The following is a 15,475-nucleotide window of genomic DNA, read 5'->3' on the forward strand; positions in this document are numbered from 1 at the left end:
ATCACATAGCATAAATATTTATTTCTTTTAACCTTCTGAACGAAGTCTGTAAAAATGTAATTAAAACAAGGGCAAGGACAAGGATCTTGACGAAGTCCTCTTCAAAGTCAGGCTTTAAATATTAGATAAATAAAAAAACCTCCAGGTAAACGTTGTCAAAGTGCTCAAAGTAAAGGGAAACGTTTCAACTGCCTGAAAATGAGCTTTTTGAAAAGCTCAATTCTAAAAATTCACAAAAAATTCTGGGATATATCTTGGGGTACCTGGTGTTTTGTTTAGAACAAAATTTAAAGAATCTCGGGGGCTCCTAGTGTTGTTTTAGAACAAAATTTAAAGAATCTCGCGCCACCCTAGTGTTGTGTTTTTGAAAAAGTTTGAAAAAATCTTGACTCCCTTAGTGTCTTTTTTTTTTGAGAGCATGAAAGAATCATCAGGGCTTTTGGCGTTTTGTTTTAGAACAAATTTGAAAGAATCTTGGGCGCCTCAAGGCTTTTATTTTTGAAAAAGTTTATAAGGATCTTGAAATTGTTATTTTATTTGAAAAACGTGAAAGAATCTTCAGACTTCCGGTATTTTGTTTTAGAACAAAATTTAAAAAATGTCGGGAGCCCCAAGTTTTGCTTTTTTGAAAAAGTTTAAAAGAACGTCTCCTTGGTGTTTTTTTTTTTTAAGAACGTGAAAGAATCTTCAGAGATCCTGGTGTTTTGCTTTAGAACAAAATTTAAAGAATTTCGGGAGCCCCAAGTTTTGCGTTTTTGAAAAAGTTTAAGAGGATCTTGGGCTCCCTTGGTGTCTTTTTTTCAAGAATACGAAAGAATCTTCAAGGCTCCTAAAAGAGTTTCGTTTTAGAATAAATTTTAAAGAATTTTGGGCGCCTCAAGGCTTTTATTTTTGAAAAAGTTTATAAGGATCTTGAAATTGTTATTTTATTTTAAGAACGTGAAAGAATCTTCAGGCTCCCGGTATTTTGTTTTAGAACAAAATTTAAAGAATGTCGGGAGCCCCAAGTTTTGCTTTTTTGAAAAAGTTTAAAAGAATCTTCGGTCTCCTTGGTGTTTTTTTTAAGAACGTGAAAGAATCTTCAGGGATCCTGGTGTTTCGCTTTAGAACAAAATTTAAAGAATTTCGGGAGCCCCAAGCTTTACGTTTTTGAAAAAGTTTAAAAGGATCTTGGGCTCCCTTGGTGTCTTTTTTTCAAGAACACGAAAGAATCTTCAAGGCTCCTAGCGTTTTGGTTTAGAACAAAATTTAAAGAATCTCGGGCGCCTCAAAGATTTTATTTTTGAAAACGTTTATAAGGATCTTGAAATTGTTATTTTATTTTAAAAACGTGAAAGAATCTTCAGGCTCCCGGTATTTTGTTTTAGAACAAAATTTAAAGAATGTCGGGAGCCCCAAGTTTTGGTTTTTTGAAAAAGTTTAAAAGAATCTTTGGTCTCCTTGGTGTTTTTTTTAAGAACGTGAAAGAACCTTCAGGGATCCTGGTGTTTTGATTTAGAACAAAATTTAAAGAATTTAGGGAGCCCCAAGTTTTGCGTTTTTGAAAAAATTTAAAAGGATCTTGGGCTCCCTTGGTGTGTTTTTTTCAAGAATACGAAAGAATCTTCAAGGCTCCTAAAAGCGTTTCGTTTTAGAACAAATTTTAAAGAATCTCGGGTAGCCCAAGTGTTGGTTTGGAAAATGTAAAAAAAAAAATTGGGGGTCCTTTGGTGTTTTTTTTTAAGAACATGGAAGAATCTTCCAAGCTCCTAGCGTTTTGTGTTAGAACAAAATTTAAAGAATCTCGAGCGCCTCAAGGCTTTTATTTTTGAAAAAGTTTATAAGGATCTTGAAATTGTTATTTTATTTTAGGAACGTGAAAAAATCTTTAGGCTCCCGGTATTTTGTTTTAGAACCAAATTTAAAGAATGTCGGGAGCCCCAAGTTTTGCTTTTTTGAAAAAATTTAAAAGAATCTTGGATCTCCTTGGTGTCTTTTTTTCAGGGATCCTGGCGTTTTGTTTTAGAACAAAATTTTAAGAATTTCGGGGGCCTGTAGGGTTTTTTGTTTGAAAAAGTTTGAAATAATCTTAAAATTGTTTCTTTTTAAGAACGTGAAAAAATGTTCAGTGCTCCTGATATGTTGTTCTCGAACAAAATTTAAAAAATCTGAAACCTCTAGTGTTTGGATTTTGAAAAAGTTTGAAAGAGTCTTGAAATAGTTTTTTTCTTGATAAGAACGTGAAAGAATCTTCGGGCTCCTAGTGTTTTGCTTTAGAATAAAAGTTAAAGAATCTCGAGCGCCTCAAGGATTTTGTTATTGAAAAAGTTTATAAGGATCTTGAAATTGTTTTTTTATTTTAAGAACGTGAAAGAATCTTCAGGCTCCCGGTATTTTGTTTTAGAACAAAATTTAAAAAATGTCGGCAGCCCCAAGTTTTGCTTTTTTGAAAATGTTTAAAAGAATCTTGGGTCTCCTTGGTGTCTTTTTTAAGGACGTGAAAGAATTTTCAGGGATCCTGGTGTTTTGTTTTAGAACAAAATTTTATGAATCTTAGGCGCTTTAAGGATTTCATATTTGAAAAAGTTTATAAGGATCTTGAAATTGTTTTTTTTATTTTAAGAACGTGAAAGAATCTTCAGGCTCCCAGTATTTTGTTTTAGAACAAAATTTAAAGAATGTTGGGAGCCCCAAGTTTTACATCTTTGAAAAAGTTTAAAAGAATCTTGGGTCTCCTTGGTGTCTTTTTTAAGAACGTGAAAGAATCTTCAGGGATTCTGGTTTTATGTTTTAGAACAAAATTTTAAGAATTTCGGGGGCCTGTAGTGTTTTTTGTTTGAAAAAGTTTGAAATGACCTTAAAATTGTTTCTTTTTAAAAACGTGAAAAAATCTTCAGTGCTCCTGATATGTTGTTCTAGAACAAAATTAAAAAAATCCGAAACCTCTAGTGTTTGGATTTTGAAAAAGTTTGAAAGAACCTTGAAATTGTTTTTTTCTTGCAAAGAGCGTGAAAAAATCTTTGGGCTCCTAGTGTTTTGTTTTAGAACAAAATTTAAAGGATCTCCGAAGCCCCTAGTGTTGTTTTTGAAAAAATTTAAAATAATCATGGGCTCTTTTGTTGTCAGGTGAAAGAATATTCAATGAGGGTGTTTTGTTTTAGAACAAAATTTAAAGAATCTCGGGAGCCCCAAGTTTCACGTTTTTGAAAGAGTTTAAACGAATCTTGGGCTCCCTGTTTTTCAAGAACGTGAAAGAATTTTTAAGGCTCCCATCATTTAGTTTTAGAACAAGTTTTAAAAGAGTTTAAAAAAAGGACTTTGGTGTCTTTTTTTAAGAACGTGAAGAATCTTCCAGGCTCGTAGCTTTTTGTTTTAGAACAAAATTTAAAGAATCTCGGAGGCCCCTAGTGTTGTGTTTTTGAAAAAGTTTGAAAGATTCTTGGGCCCCCCATTGTTGGGAGTCCTTAATTTTGTGTTTTGGCAAAAGTATGATAGAATCTTGAAATTGTTTCTTTCTTTTAAAGACGTGACATAATCTTCAGGTTTCCGGTGTTTTGTTTCAGAACAAAATTTAAAGAATTTCGGGAGCCTCAATGACATTGTTTTTGAAAATTTAAAGAATCTCAGATGCCCCAAATTTTGCGTTTTTGGAAAAATTTCAAAGAATCTTGGACTTTGATTTTCAAGGACGTGAAAGAATCTTCAAGGCTCCCAACGTTTTGTTTGAAACAATTTCGGGAGCCCCAAGTGTTGGTTTTGAAAAAGTTTAAAAAAACTTTGAGGTCCCTTGCTGTATTTTTGTTTAAATGTGAAAGAATCTTCCAAGCTCCTAGCATTTCGTTTTAGACCAAATTTAAAGAATCTTCCAGGCTCCTAGCGTTTCGTTTTAAAACAAAATTTAAAGAATCTCCGAGGCTCTTAGTGCTATGAAAGAATGTTCCAAGGTCCTAGCGTTTCGTTTTAGAACAAAATTTAAAGAATCTCGGGGGCTCCTAGTGCTGTATTTTTGAAAAAGTTTGAAAGAATCTTGGGTCCCCTTGGTGTCTTTTTTTTAAGAATGTGAAAGGCTCTTCAGGGCTCCTGGTGTTTTGTTTTTGAAAAAGTTTGGAAGACCCTTGAAAATGTTCTTTTCTTTTAAGAACGTGAAAGAATCTTTAGAGCTCTTAGTGTGTTGTTTTAGAACTAAATTTAAAAAATTTGAGACCTCTAGTGTTTTCTTTTTAAAAAAGTTTGAAAGAATTCTGAAATAGATTTTTTTCTTTTAAAAACGAGGCGTTTTGTTTTAGAACAAAATTTAAAGAATTACAGGAGCCCCTAGTGTTGTGTTTTAAAACAAAATTTAAAGAATCTCGCTTCCCCCAGTGTTATTTTTGCAAAATTTTGAAAAAATCTTGGGCTCCCTTTGTGTCTTTTTTGTATAATGTTAGAGAATCTTAGAGTTCTAGCGCTTTGTGGTAGAACAAAATTTAAAGAATCTGCAGGCCCCTAGTGTTGTGTTTTAGAAAAAAATTTAAAGAATCCTGGACCCCCTGGTGTTATTTATGAAAGAGTTTAAGAAAAACTAGGGCTAACTTGGTGTATTTTTTTGAGAACGTCAAAAAATCTTAGCGTCCTAACGTTTTGTTGTAGAACAAAATTTAAAGAATTTAGGGAGCTCAAAGTGCTGGTCCTGAAAATGTTTAAAAGAACGTTGGTGTCTTTTTTTAAGAATGTGTTAGAATCTTCAACGCTCCTACAGTTTTGTTTTAGAACAAAATTTAAAGAATCTCCGGAGCCCCAAGTGATAAAGTTTGAAAGAATCGCGATTCCCGAAACACTGGGAGACTAATAATTATGAAAAAATTCCAGGAGTAATGAGTCTCTCAAGGAGAAAACTTCTAAGTAAATTTGACGACAGGTTTTCGAAATAAGTATTTGGTTTCAAAGTCAAATTTTTAAAATATCTCAAAAATTGTCAAGTTCTATTTAGTCGACTTTGGAAAAAAGGTACGAATTTTCGAAGAACCGAAACCGTAAAAAATTTCTGATGATGGCCGATAGGTGCTCGAAAAAAGCTCAAAAATTTGAAATATTTTTTTTAACTTTAAACCAATTAAATTGAACAAATTTTCAAACCAAACAATTCGTTTTTTGATTGCTTGATTATATCAAATAGACCCGCCACGAATTTTTGGCTTCCTCTACACTCTTTTACTCACATTTAAATATCGTGTACCTGATCACATTCCAGCCACTGCACCCCACAAACAAACAAACACGGACTCACCCTATCGACGTGCACACTCATGCACAGCACGCACCGTGCATGTGTTTAATTCAGGGGGCAATTTCCCCGTAGTCTATAAATAAAGCGATAAATTTAAACGGATGTGTCCTGGCAATGACTCAACCCATACCCTTTTTGGTTCAACCCTTGAGTGCGTTGGCCACGTGCCAAGCGTTTTTGGCAGCACTGAGGCGCCGACTGTGAGGTAACATCAAACACTTTCGCTGCAGAAGAAATTACCCGCGCTTATGTACGCAGAACAAAGACCAGCCACGAATAATAAATTAGCCTAATGCGGAGAGAATGCATAATCGTCCACCGTTTTTCTCCACGTTGGCAAAAATTTTCGCACACCATGAACCGACTTTCCCCAATCATCCACATTAAGCCCAAGAAAGCGCTTTCCCGCGGAGAAAAGCGGCCATGCCTTCGGAAGACAGGCGAGACTCCTTTTTGCCCGGACATGGAGCGAATTTATCGCGGTTCGCCGCACTTTTAAGGTCACGAGGCCGCGAAGGCTGAATCGACGTTGACAGATTAATTGCGACTTTAATTGGTCCACCGCAGCACGAATTACACGTTTGCGCGCCGCCGTCTGGCGGCGCGCGAAACAATAGCGGGCCCTTGGGAGCGCCGTGCGGGAATCCGTGTTGACGAAATTGACTAGTTTCGTTCGGGAAGACCAATCGGAAAGAAAAAAAACAACATGGTCCTTTTGGGATGCGTGTGGTACGCACGAGGGTCGCGAACTTGCCCCATTTGCATATGTTGACTCAGAAGCGGCGAAAAAGGAGAATTCGATTAATAAATCGATGCGATAAATAAGCGCGCGGTGTGGGATGTGGACAGTTACGGTGTTTGCATAAATTATTTTTTACAAATGAGCGAACATGTTGTTACGTAAGGATTACTTTAACAGCATTACCAAGGTTCCAGTGAAAGTTATCGTTTGGGTACGGTGTGTTGAATAAGCGACGACGAGGTAAACGGTTTGGATTTTCGTGTATCGGTTGATTCTATCTCGTGACTCATAAACATTCCCAGAGCCATCTTTCTTTGCTCGTCTGGAGATTACCACACGGGATGACAAATATGGATAGAATGGGCGCGGAGATAAGTCTTTGGAGACAATGGCGGAGGCAAAAGAATTATGAATTGAATAAACCTTGGGTTACAATAAAAGGAAATGGTGACGATTAATCTTCCAATTTTTCGAGAAGGACAATGTGTGAGCGACAAGGGGACACTGTGGGACGCCAATTTTTACACAGATTAAAGTAAGAATTCAAAATCGACACAAAAAGTGCTTATCAGCTTCCTAGAATGCCATTGTTCTATTTGCCGCGTTCAGCTCCGTCAAGGTTATCGTTTATCAGTAGTTTTCAAACCAAAACAACTGTTCTTTATATAAGAATAAACACTCAATTCCCGGAACATATCGCCACATGACTAACGAAAAAATCTCCGTACAAATTATAAACAAATCGCACTTCCTATTTATAGTCCGCCTTACTCACCGGATCTAACTCACTTAAGCAATTCTAATTCCATGTTACACTTAATTGAGCGTCATTTAAATAAATGTATTCATTTGTAAAACCCGCTTCTCACTTTTTAAAAAACGACTCGACAGTTTCCTCTCGAATTTTTTCTCCGATAAGCCACCATCCATCATCACCTGCCGTCACCGACATGACGCTTCAAATTTTTCTCACGTAACAAGTTTATTAACAGTGGTCAATGTCGCCGTCTGCTACTTAGATTTCTTCACTACACGTGTTCCATTAAATTCACTCCACGTCGTTTCCTTGTTTATAGACTTTCCTTCCAAAGGACGCCAGCATTTCCTCCCGAAATGGCCCTCTTGAAAATAACTAGTCGGTTTATTTTTAAACGCCAAAACGGGATTAAGCACAGCCGCATTCTCGTCACTGCGTATCTTCATTCTTTATCGGGGTTTTTGCTCGCTTTTTGTAAAAGTTGTCTGGTCATGATTGCCTGATCGGCGACCCCATTGTGCGGAGACGGTGATGGGTCGCACTTCCTGGTTGGTGAGGAAAATGGGGATGAGGTGGGTGTGATGGATATGTGGTCACATGTCGATAATTTTGACGTGGATTTATTGCTTGGAGAAATGGGTTTTTAATTATTATGGGGGATTTGGTGCATTGAAGTTAAGCTTCGATTGTTCTTTAAAAATTTCACGCTTTTAAGTGTTATCTCGTTTATTGCGATGTTGTTTGATTGGTGGCAGCAATAAGTATGTATGACAATAGGTGACACTGTGCCAGGAGCAGGTAGAATCCCGGGTCAAAATTTTTCGCTGTTTTCATTTATACAAAAATGACGCCACCAAATAACAATCTACCGACGAATAATAATGGTCAAAAATTTCAAAATTTGAAAAGTGGCACTTTTGCTATATTTCGTTTTGTAGATTTTGGAAAAATAAACCGAAACGGTAATAAAAGTCAATGGATCGCTATTAACAAAAATTTCCGAAGTATCTATAGAATATAGTGTCTAAAAATTATAGACAGCATAGAGAATCTAGACAAATTAAATGGTTTGGAATCTAAAGACTTAGAGAGCTTAGTGTAGCTATAATAGTAAATCTATCAAACCTAGAAAGTCTAAAGTCTACAGATCTTAGAGACAATGAGACTCTATCTAGTAAAACCTAGACATTCTAGAATCCAAAGAATCCACAGAGTCTAGAGGGCCTTCTGATTACAGACAATCTAAGTTATCTAGGAAACCTTAAAGAGCCTAGAGAGCCTGAAATAACTACAGAATCTAGAAACTACAGACAACCTAGAGCAACTAGATAATTTCAGTTTAGAAGCTAAAGAATTTAGAGCTTATAGTAGTTAGAGATACCAGAAAACCTGTAAATTCTAGTAAGTCAAGAGTTCAGAAATCTTAAAAAATATAGAGAATCTGCAGAACCTAAACAATCTAGGTGAGTTAGAGAGTGGAAAATCCAGAGAGAATTTAGAGAATCTACGGAGTTTGGAAAGCTTTGGACCATAGAGAATCTAGAGAAACTACAAACTTTAAAGAGCCTGGATAAACTAATTATCTTGGTGTAGGCGTAGAAACCACAGATGTTATAAGAGTATAGAGAATCTACAGGGTCTAGAGTGTCTCCTGATTACAGACAATCTAAGTTATCTAGGAAACCTTAAAGAGCCTAGAGAGCCTGAAATAACTACAGAGTCAGAAACTACAGACAACCTAGAGAATCTAGATAATTTCTATTTAGAAGCTAACGAATTTAGAGGTTATAGTAGTTAGAGAGAGCAGAAAATCTGTAAACTCTAGTGAGTTAAGAGTTTAGAGATCTTAGAAAATATAGAGAATCTGCAGAACTTAAACAATCTAGGTGAGTTAGGGAGTGGAAAATCCAGAGAGAATTTGGAGAACCTACGGAGTTTGGAGAGCTTTAAAGTATAGAGAATCTAGAGAAACTAGAAACTTTAAAGAATCTGGATAAACTAGTTACCTTGGTTTAGGCTTAGAAACCCCAGAGGTTATAGAGTTCAGAGAATCTACAAGGTCTAGAGGGTCTCCTGATTAGAGACAATTTAAGTTATCTAGGAAACCCTAAAGAGCCTAGAGAGCCTGAAATAACTACAGAGTCAGAAACTACAGACAACCTAAAGAATCTAGATAATTTCAATTTAGAAGCTAAAGAATTTAGAGCTTCTAGTAGTTAAAGAGACCAGAACATCTGTAAATTCTAGTAAGTCAAGAGTTTAGAGATCTTAGAAGATATAGAGAATCTGCAAAACCTAAACAATCTAGGTGGGTTAGGCAGTGGAAAATCCAGAGAGAATTTAGAGAAACTACGGAGTTTGGAGAGGTTTAGAGCATAGAGAATCTAGAGAAACTAGAAACTTTAAAGAGTTTGGATAAACTAGTTACCTTAGTTTAGGCTTAGAAATCCTAGAGGTTATAGAGTTCAGAGAATCTACATGGTCTAGAGAGTCTAGCGAGTTTAGAAACTGCAGAGCCTAGATAATCTAGATAATTTAAATCGTTTACAATCTAACCATTTTAAAGAATTATAGTAGCTAGAGAGTCCATAAAATCTATAAAATTTGGGAAGTCTAGATCTATACATTTTAGAGAATATGGAGACTCTAAAGAACCTAGACAATCTAGGAAATTTGGGAATTAAGAGTATATAGAGAGAATTTAAAGAGTGTATGACGTTTAAAGAGGCTTTAGAGCGCAGCAAATCTAGAAATTTTAGAAAGTCTAGAAACTCCAGACTCCTAACTACCGGCAATTTAAGGTATTTACAAACATCTAGAACCTATACTAAATATATAAAAACTATGCTAAATATATAGGACCTAGAGGATTTAGAAACCTGAAAGATCCTAGAAAACCTGAAATGTCTACAGGATATATCGTCTGGAAACTATAGATAGTTTAGGAAATCTAGCTAATTTAAATCGTCTAGAAACTAAACACTTTAGGAACTCATAGCAGCAAGAAATTCCAAAAAATCTAAAAAATATAGCCAATCCAAAATCCTAGCGTAGAGCATCTAGATAATTCAAATCGTTTAGAATCTAAACGCTCTGAAGAACTTATACCAGCCAGACCGTGTGGAAAATCTGTAAAATCTAGGAAGTCTAGAGTCTACATATCTTAGAGAAAATGCAGAGTCTAGAGAAACCTTGGCAATCTAGACAATTTAGGAATTAGAGCATCTAGAGAGAATTTAAAGAGTCTGTGGAGTTAAAGAGCCTTCAGAGCGTAGAGAATCTAGAAATTTTAGAAAGCCTAGAAGGAAGAGTCCAGAGAATCTACACAATCTAGGGAGTCTAGAAACTATAGACAGCCTCGAGCATCTAGATAATTTAAATCGTTTAGAAACATAAACACTCTGAAGAACTTATAGCAGCCAGAGAGTGTAGAAAATCTATGAAGTCTAGGAAGTCTAGAGTCTACACATCTTAGAGAAAATGCAGACTGTAGAGAAATCTAGACAATTAGGAATTAGAGCATCTAGAGACAATCTAAAGAGTCTGTAGGGTTTAAACAGCCTTCTTTAAGAGCGTAGAGAATCTAGAAATTTTAGAAAGTGTAGACAATCTAGATAATTTAAATTGTCTAGAATCTAAACACTTCAGAGAATTTATGGCAGCTAGAAAGTCCAGAAACTCTATAAAAATCTAGCAAGTGTAGAGAATCTAGACAATCTAGGCAATTTAAGCATGGGACAATCTAGAGAGAATTTGGAGAGTCTACGGAGTTTATGAGAGCCTTGAGATCATATAGGATCTAGAAATTTTAGAAAGTCTAGACAAGCTAAACAGCTTAGTTTAGTGCCCAGAGACTTTAGAAGGTGTAGAGTCCAGAGAATCTACAGCCTAGAAGGTCTAGAAACCATAGACAGCCTAGAGCATCTAGATAATTTAAATTGTTTAAAATCTAAATACTTTGAAGAATTTATAGCAGCTAGAGAGTCCAAAAATCTATAAAATCTAGGAAGTCTAGAGTTTGTATATCTTAGAGAAAATGCAGTCTCTAGAGAAACCTAGACGATCTAGACATTTTAGAAATTAAATCATCTAGAAAGAATATAAAGAGTCTGTGGAGTTTAAAGATCCTTCAAAGCATAGAGAGTCTAGAAATTTTAGAAAGTCTAGAGAATCTAGATACCTTAGTGTAATAGTTAGTAACCTTAGTAACTAGAGTCCAGAAGATCCACAGTCTAAAGGGTTTACAGACAATTTAGGGTATTTAAAAAGTATACAAAACATATAGAGCCGAGAGAGTTTAGAAACCTCAAAACCCCAGAGAGCCTGAAATATAGACTAGAGCTTGAAATATAGATTATAGCATCTAGACAGCCTGGAATCTAGATAATTGAAATTGTCTAGAATCTAAACACTTTAGAGAACTTATAGCAGCTAGAGAGTTCAGAAATTCTATACAATCTAGCTAGTGTAGAATCTACAGATATTAGAGAATAATGAGGCTGTAGAGAACTTGACAATCTAGTCAATTTAAAGGTTGAACAATCTAGAGAGAATTTAGAGAGTCTACGTAGTTTAAACAGCCTTCGGTGCATAGAGTATCTAGAAATATTAAAAAGTCTAGAGAAGCTAGACATCTTAGTTTAGTGCTTAGAAACCATAGATGGTGTAGAGTCAAGAGAATCTACAGAGTCTAGAGGGTCTAGATAATTTAAATCGTTTAGAAGCTAAACAAATTAAAAAACTTACAGCAGTTAGAGAGTCTAGAAAATCTATAAAATCTTGGAAGTCTACAGTTTATATAGCTTAGAGTATATGGAGACTTTAAAAAACCTAGACAATCTAGACAATTAAGAAATTAGAGTATCTAGAGAGAATTTAGAAAGTCTATGAAGTTTAAAAAGCCTTCAGAGTCTAGAGGGCCCCCTAATTACAGACAATTTAAAGTTTAAAGTTTAGAAAAATGAAAGACCCTAGATTGCCTTAAATATCTACAGAGTATATCGTCTAGAAACAATAGATACTCTAGAAAATCTAGATGATTTAAAGCGTCTAGAATCTAAACATTTTAGAGAGTAGAGAGCATAGAGATTCTAGAAACATTTGAAAGTCTAAAGAAGCTAGACATCTTAGTTTAGTACCTAGAAACCATAGATGGTATAGAGTCCAGAGAATCTATAGAGTCTAGAGGATCTAGAAACTATAGGCTGCCTAGAGATTCTAGATAATTTAAATCGTTTAGAGTCTAAACACCTTAAAGAACTTATAGCAGCTACAGAGTCTAGAAAATCTAGGAAGTCTACAGTCTATACATGTTAGAGTTTATGGAGACTATAGAGAACCTAGACAATCTGAAAAATTTGGGAATTAGAGAGAAATTAGAAAGTCTATGGAGTTTAAAGAGCCTACAGAGTCTAGACAATTACAGACAATTTAGGGTATCTAGAAACTATACAAAACACAAAGAATCTTTAAAATTTAGAACAATGAAAGACCCTAGATTGCCTAAAATATCTACAGAGTACAGCGTCTAGAAAATATATACAGTCTAGAAAATCTAGATAATTTAAATCATCTAGAATCTAAGCACTTTAGAGAACTTATAGCCGCTACAGTGTCCAGACAATCCATAACTCTAGAAAGTCTAGAATTCTACAGATCTTAGAGAATAAAAGGCTCTGGAGAACTTAGATAACCTAGGTAATTTAGGGATTAGAAATTCTGGAAAGAATTTAGAGAGTACGGACTTTAGAAACGCTACAATACAATCTAGAGTTTTAGGCACCTTGAAGAGCCTAGAAAGTTTGAAATATCTACACAATAGAGCGTCTAGAAACTATAGACAGCATAGAGAATAGAGGTAATTTAAAACGTCTAGAATCTCAACAATTTAGAAAACCTACAGCACCAGAAAATCTATAATATCTAGAGTCTAGAGATCATAGAGGATATAGTGGCTCTACAGAACTTAGACAAACTAGGCAGTTTAGGAAGGAGCATCTAGAGATAATTTAGAGAGTCTTCGGATAGTAGATAATCGACATATTGATGGCTCCGGTCCAATCTATCATCGAAAATTCCAAGGCAATAAAGGCACTTTTTTTAATTCAAAAATTATCAGATTTCATTTGGATGATTTTGGAAAGAATGTAACAATTTTTGAAACCGTAAAAAACTTCAGACGATCGCTCATTTCGCAACATAGTTCTCAACTTGCCAAAATTTAATAACCTGAAAAACATGTTTCGTATTTTTTTGCAAAGTCGCTAAATTATCAATCACTATCACCAACCATCAATATTTATCACCTCTCCCAAAATAAACATAATCGCCACAAACCCCGCAATAAAACCTTCGTTATCACCCCCACGAACGTCCGTTTGGCCATTCTCCCGACTCCGAAATAAATCCGTCGTTTAGCCTAGATTATCAAACACTCTGCGATTAACAAATGCGTTCATTATAAAAAGCGACGTGTTCTTTCACGCTTTTGTACCTCCAATCATTAATTTTTCAAATGCACCGCTCGAAAAGAGGTCACTCTCAAAAAACGCAAGGCCAAAATTAAAGAACGACACCACGATCAGTACCAGATAAGTCCTAGACAATGCTATTGGGGGCAAGCGTCTCTAATTTAATCAAATTCGATAAGCAAATACAAGAGGTGTCAAGTGTTGTTTACCTTCTTCCATTTTTCTCGCTTGCTGGCGCTTTGTGTTGACACAACAGAGTACACATGAAAACTGGCTTGATTATCATTCGGTACCGTTAAGTCTGATATTCCATGACGCGAGATCGTTATTTATTGGATCCGCGAGACTTTATCATTGACAAATTTATACATCACATGATGCTGGAACAATTTTCTCTTAAAATGAGATGGAACGTAACGGAAAGTTTATGGGTGTGGTGGGTACTTCGTTTTCCCAGGACAAAAGGTTTAAAGATTTTTCTTCGACTAAATACGTCCATCAATTAACTGTAATTAAAGTCGGAAACAATGAGTTGGAAAGTTTCAAATCGATAAAAATTTCACATTAATACTTTGTGGAAGGGATAGATCAAACAATGGGTGCTAAGTGCCCTAGGGACGTCACTTTTTCTTTGCTAGATTTAGAGCGCGATAACGTCAAACGTCGTAAATCATGTTGCTCAATAACGAACTATTTTAAATGCCGGTAAATAAAAAGTGATTCATCAGTACCAAAGTACCACAATTTTACTACGACAATTCGATTCCACTCAGTCGGGCTTCCTGAAAAATTGGAGTACTCCGTCGCACACGCATTAACTACGGTACTAATGGGCTCAAGGTCGTACCTGACTCACCGTAATTTTCTTTACCTTGTTGGTACTACTACTACCGAGTCACGAAGACGCCTCAGTAGAAACTTAATGAATCACAAAAATTCGAAGAATGAAAAACGGTACTCGAGGGTACTCGTGAGTAGTAGGCCACTCTTCCATTAAGCATCTGTTCTCATATCCCATTAGTTTTTCGCGTAGTAATAATTAGCAGCGTTTCCGCTACGTTGTCATTCTTATCATTTGATAACGGTACCACTCTCAGCTACTCCACTTTCGAGTAATTGTTGAAACTACGATCAATCAACAATAAGAACGTAATATTACTTGGTACTTTCACTCGTAACGACTTTTCGTGGGAAATATCATTACAATCGTGCAATTAAGAACAAAGCTAACGTTAATTAAATCAAAATTGAAAATGGTACGATGAATCACCGCCGTTTTCCAATATTTAAATCGAGTACTTCACGTCTTTTAGCTGTGGTAAGTGTGATGAAATCGTCATGCTCGACGACGCCGGCTTTTCTTCGGCTAATTTAAATCGAATCCAGAACTACATGGAACTTTATTAACCGGAGTACTACTGCATGAAATTGACCTTAAAATAATCTCGAATGGCCATGTTTGATTCTTGCTTGGTAGCATCTGCAGTACCTCATATTGCAATTTGCTTAATACGGCGTGAAATTACTTTAAGACGGGATTACGACACAAGAGTACCGATGGTACTCATCCGTTTGAAAATGGGGATGCGAAATTCAAGAGACTCATATTTGGTGACCTTAGCGGTACTACCATGATCACGAAACCGTGATGGTTCCAATTTAGCATAATTACATTATCTGCTTCGGTTCTTTCAGCGGTCTTTGCTTAATTCGACAGATGGGACTTGGGTTCCCATGGAGGTATTCAAAGATTTAAATGCAAACATTTGCGAATTTATGAGCAAAAGTGACTGGGAATTCGATGAGTTTCCTGTTAGGTTTCTTCCATCGCGATGTACGGATCGATCAGTGTTATTGACATGGAACAAAAGCAGTTTTGTGATATTTTTAGACGTTGTGAATCATATGGCGAGTGACGCTGGTGCTCATGTTTGTCACATGAGTACAGAAATAGCGGCTCCAGCCTGACGAGGAGCTAATTATTAAGTTATTTGCTCTCGAAGTGTTTGTATACTAATAAAATTTTATATCCCAAGCGAAGAATGCTCCCTGTTTTGAAAAACGTTTGATCGTTAGGTCAGATCTAGTCAGGTTAAGTCAGTCAGACACAAACGATTTCTTTTTGGCTGGTGAATGTGAAATATTGTTAATTTGTGGAGGCTGAGACGATGCATTGTCCATTACGACAACGACGTTTGGTAGTACGACAAGTTTTTATGTTTAATTTATTTGGATTTTTTCTGCTTCCACAGTTTGCTGAC

General features: G+C 35.8%; 1 protein-coding gene across 2 annotated transcripts in view; it reads right to left on the bottom strand.

The window, feature by feature from the left end:
• The window catches only part of LOC135131973 (SH2 domain-containing protein 4A-like), a 55,441-nt gene that overhangs the window by 18,437 nt on the left and 21,529 nt on the right, over positions 1–15,475 (bottom strand). The window contains exon 1 of one of the 2 annotated variants that reach the window (XM_064059856.1): positions 13,424–13,524. The exons of the other annotated variant lie outside the window; for it this stretch is intronic. Within the exon in view, the coding sequence (XP_063915926.1) occupies positions 13,424–13,433 (10 nt within the window). The 5' untranslated portion in view covers positions 13,434–13,524. Of the gene's footprint in view, positions 1–13,423; positions 13,525–15,475 lie in introns of those variants that run through there. 2 annotated transcript variants of the gene reach the window in all.

Source organism: Zophobas morio, unplaced genomic scaffold, assembly GCF_036711695.1.
Source record: "Zophobas morio isolate AGI-343-1 ecotype UQ-CSIRO unplaced genomic scaffold, CSIRO_AGI_Zmor_V1 ptg000021l, whole genome shotgun sequence".
In the NCBI taxonomy this organism is placed as follows: Eukaryota; Metazoa; Arthropoda; class Insecta; order Coleoptera; family Tenebrionidae; genus Zophobas; species Zophobas morio.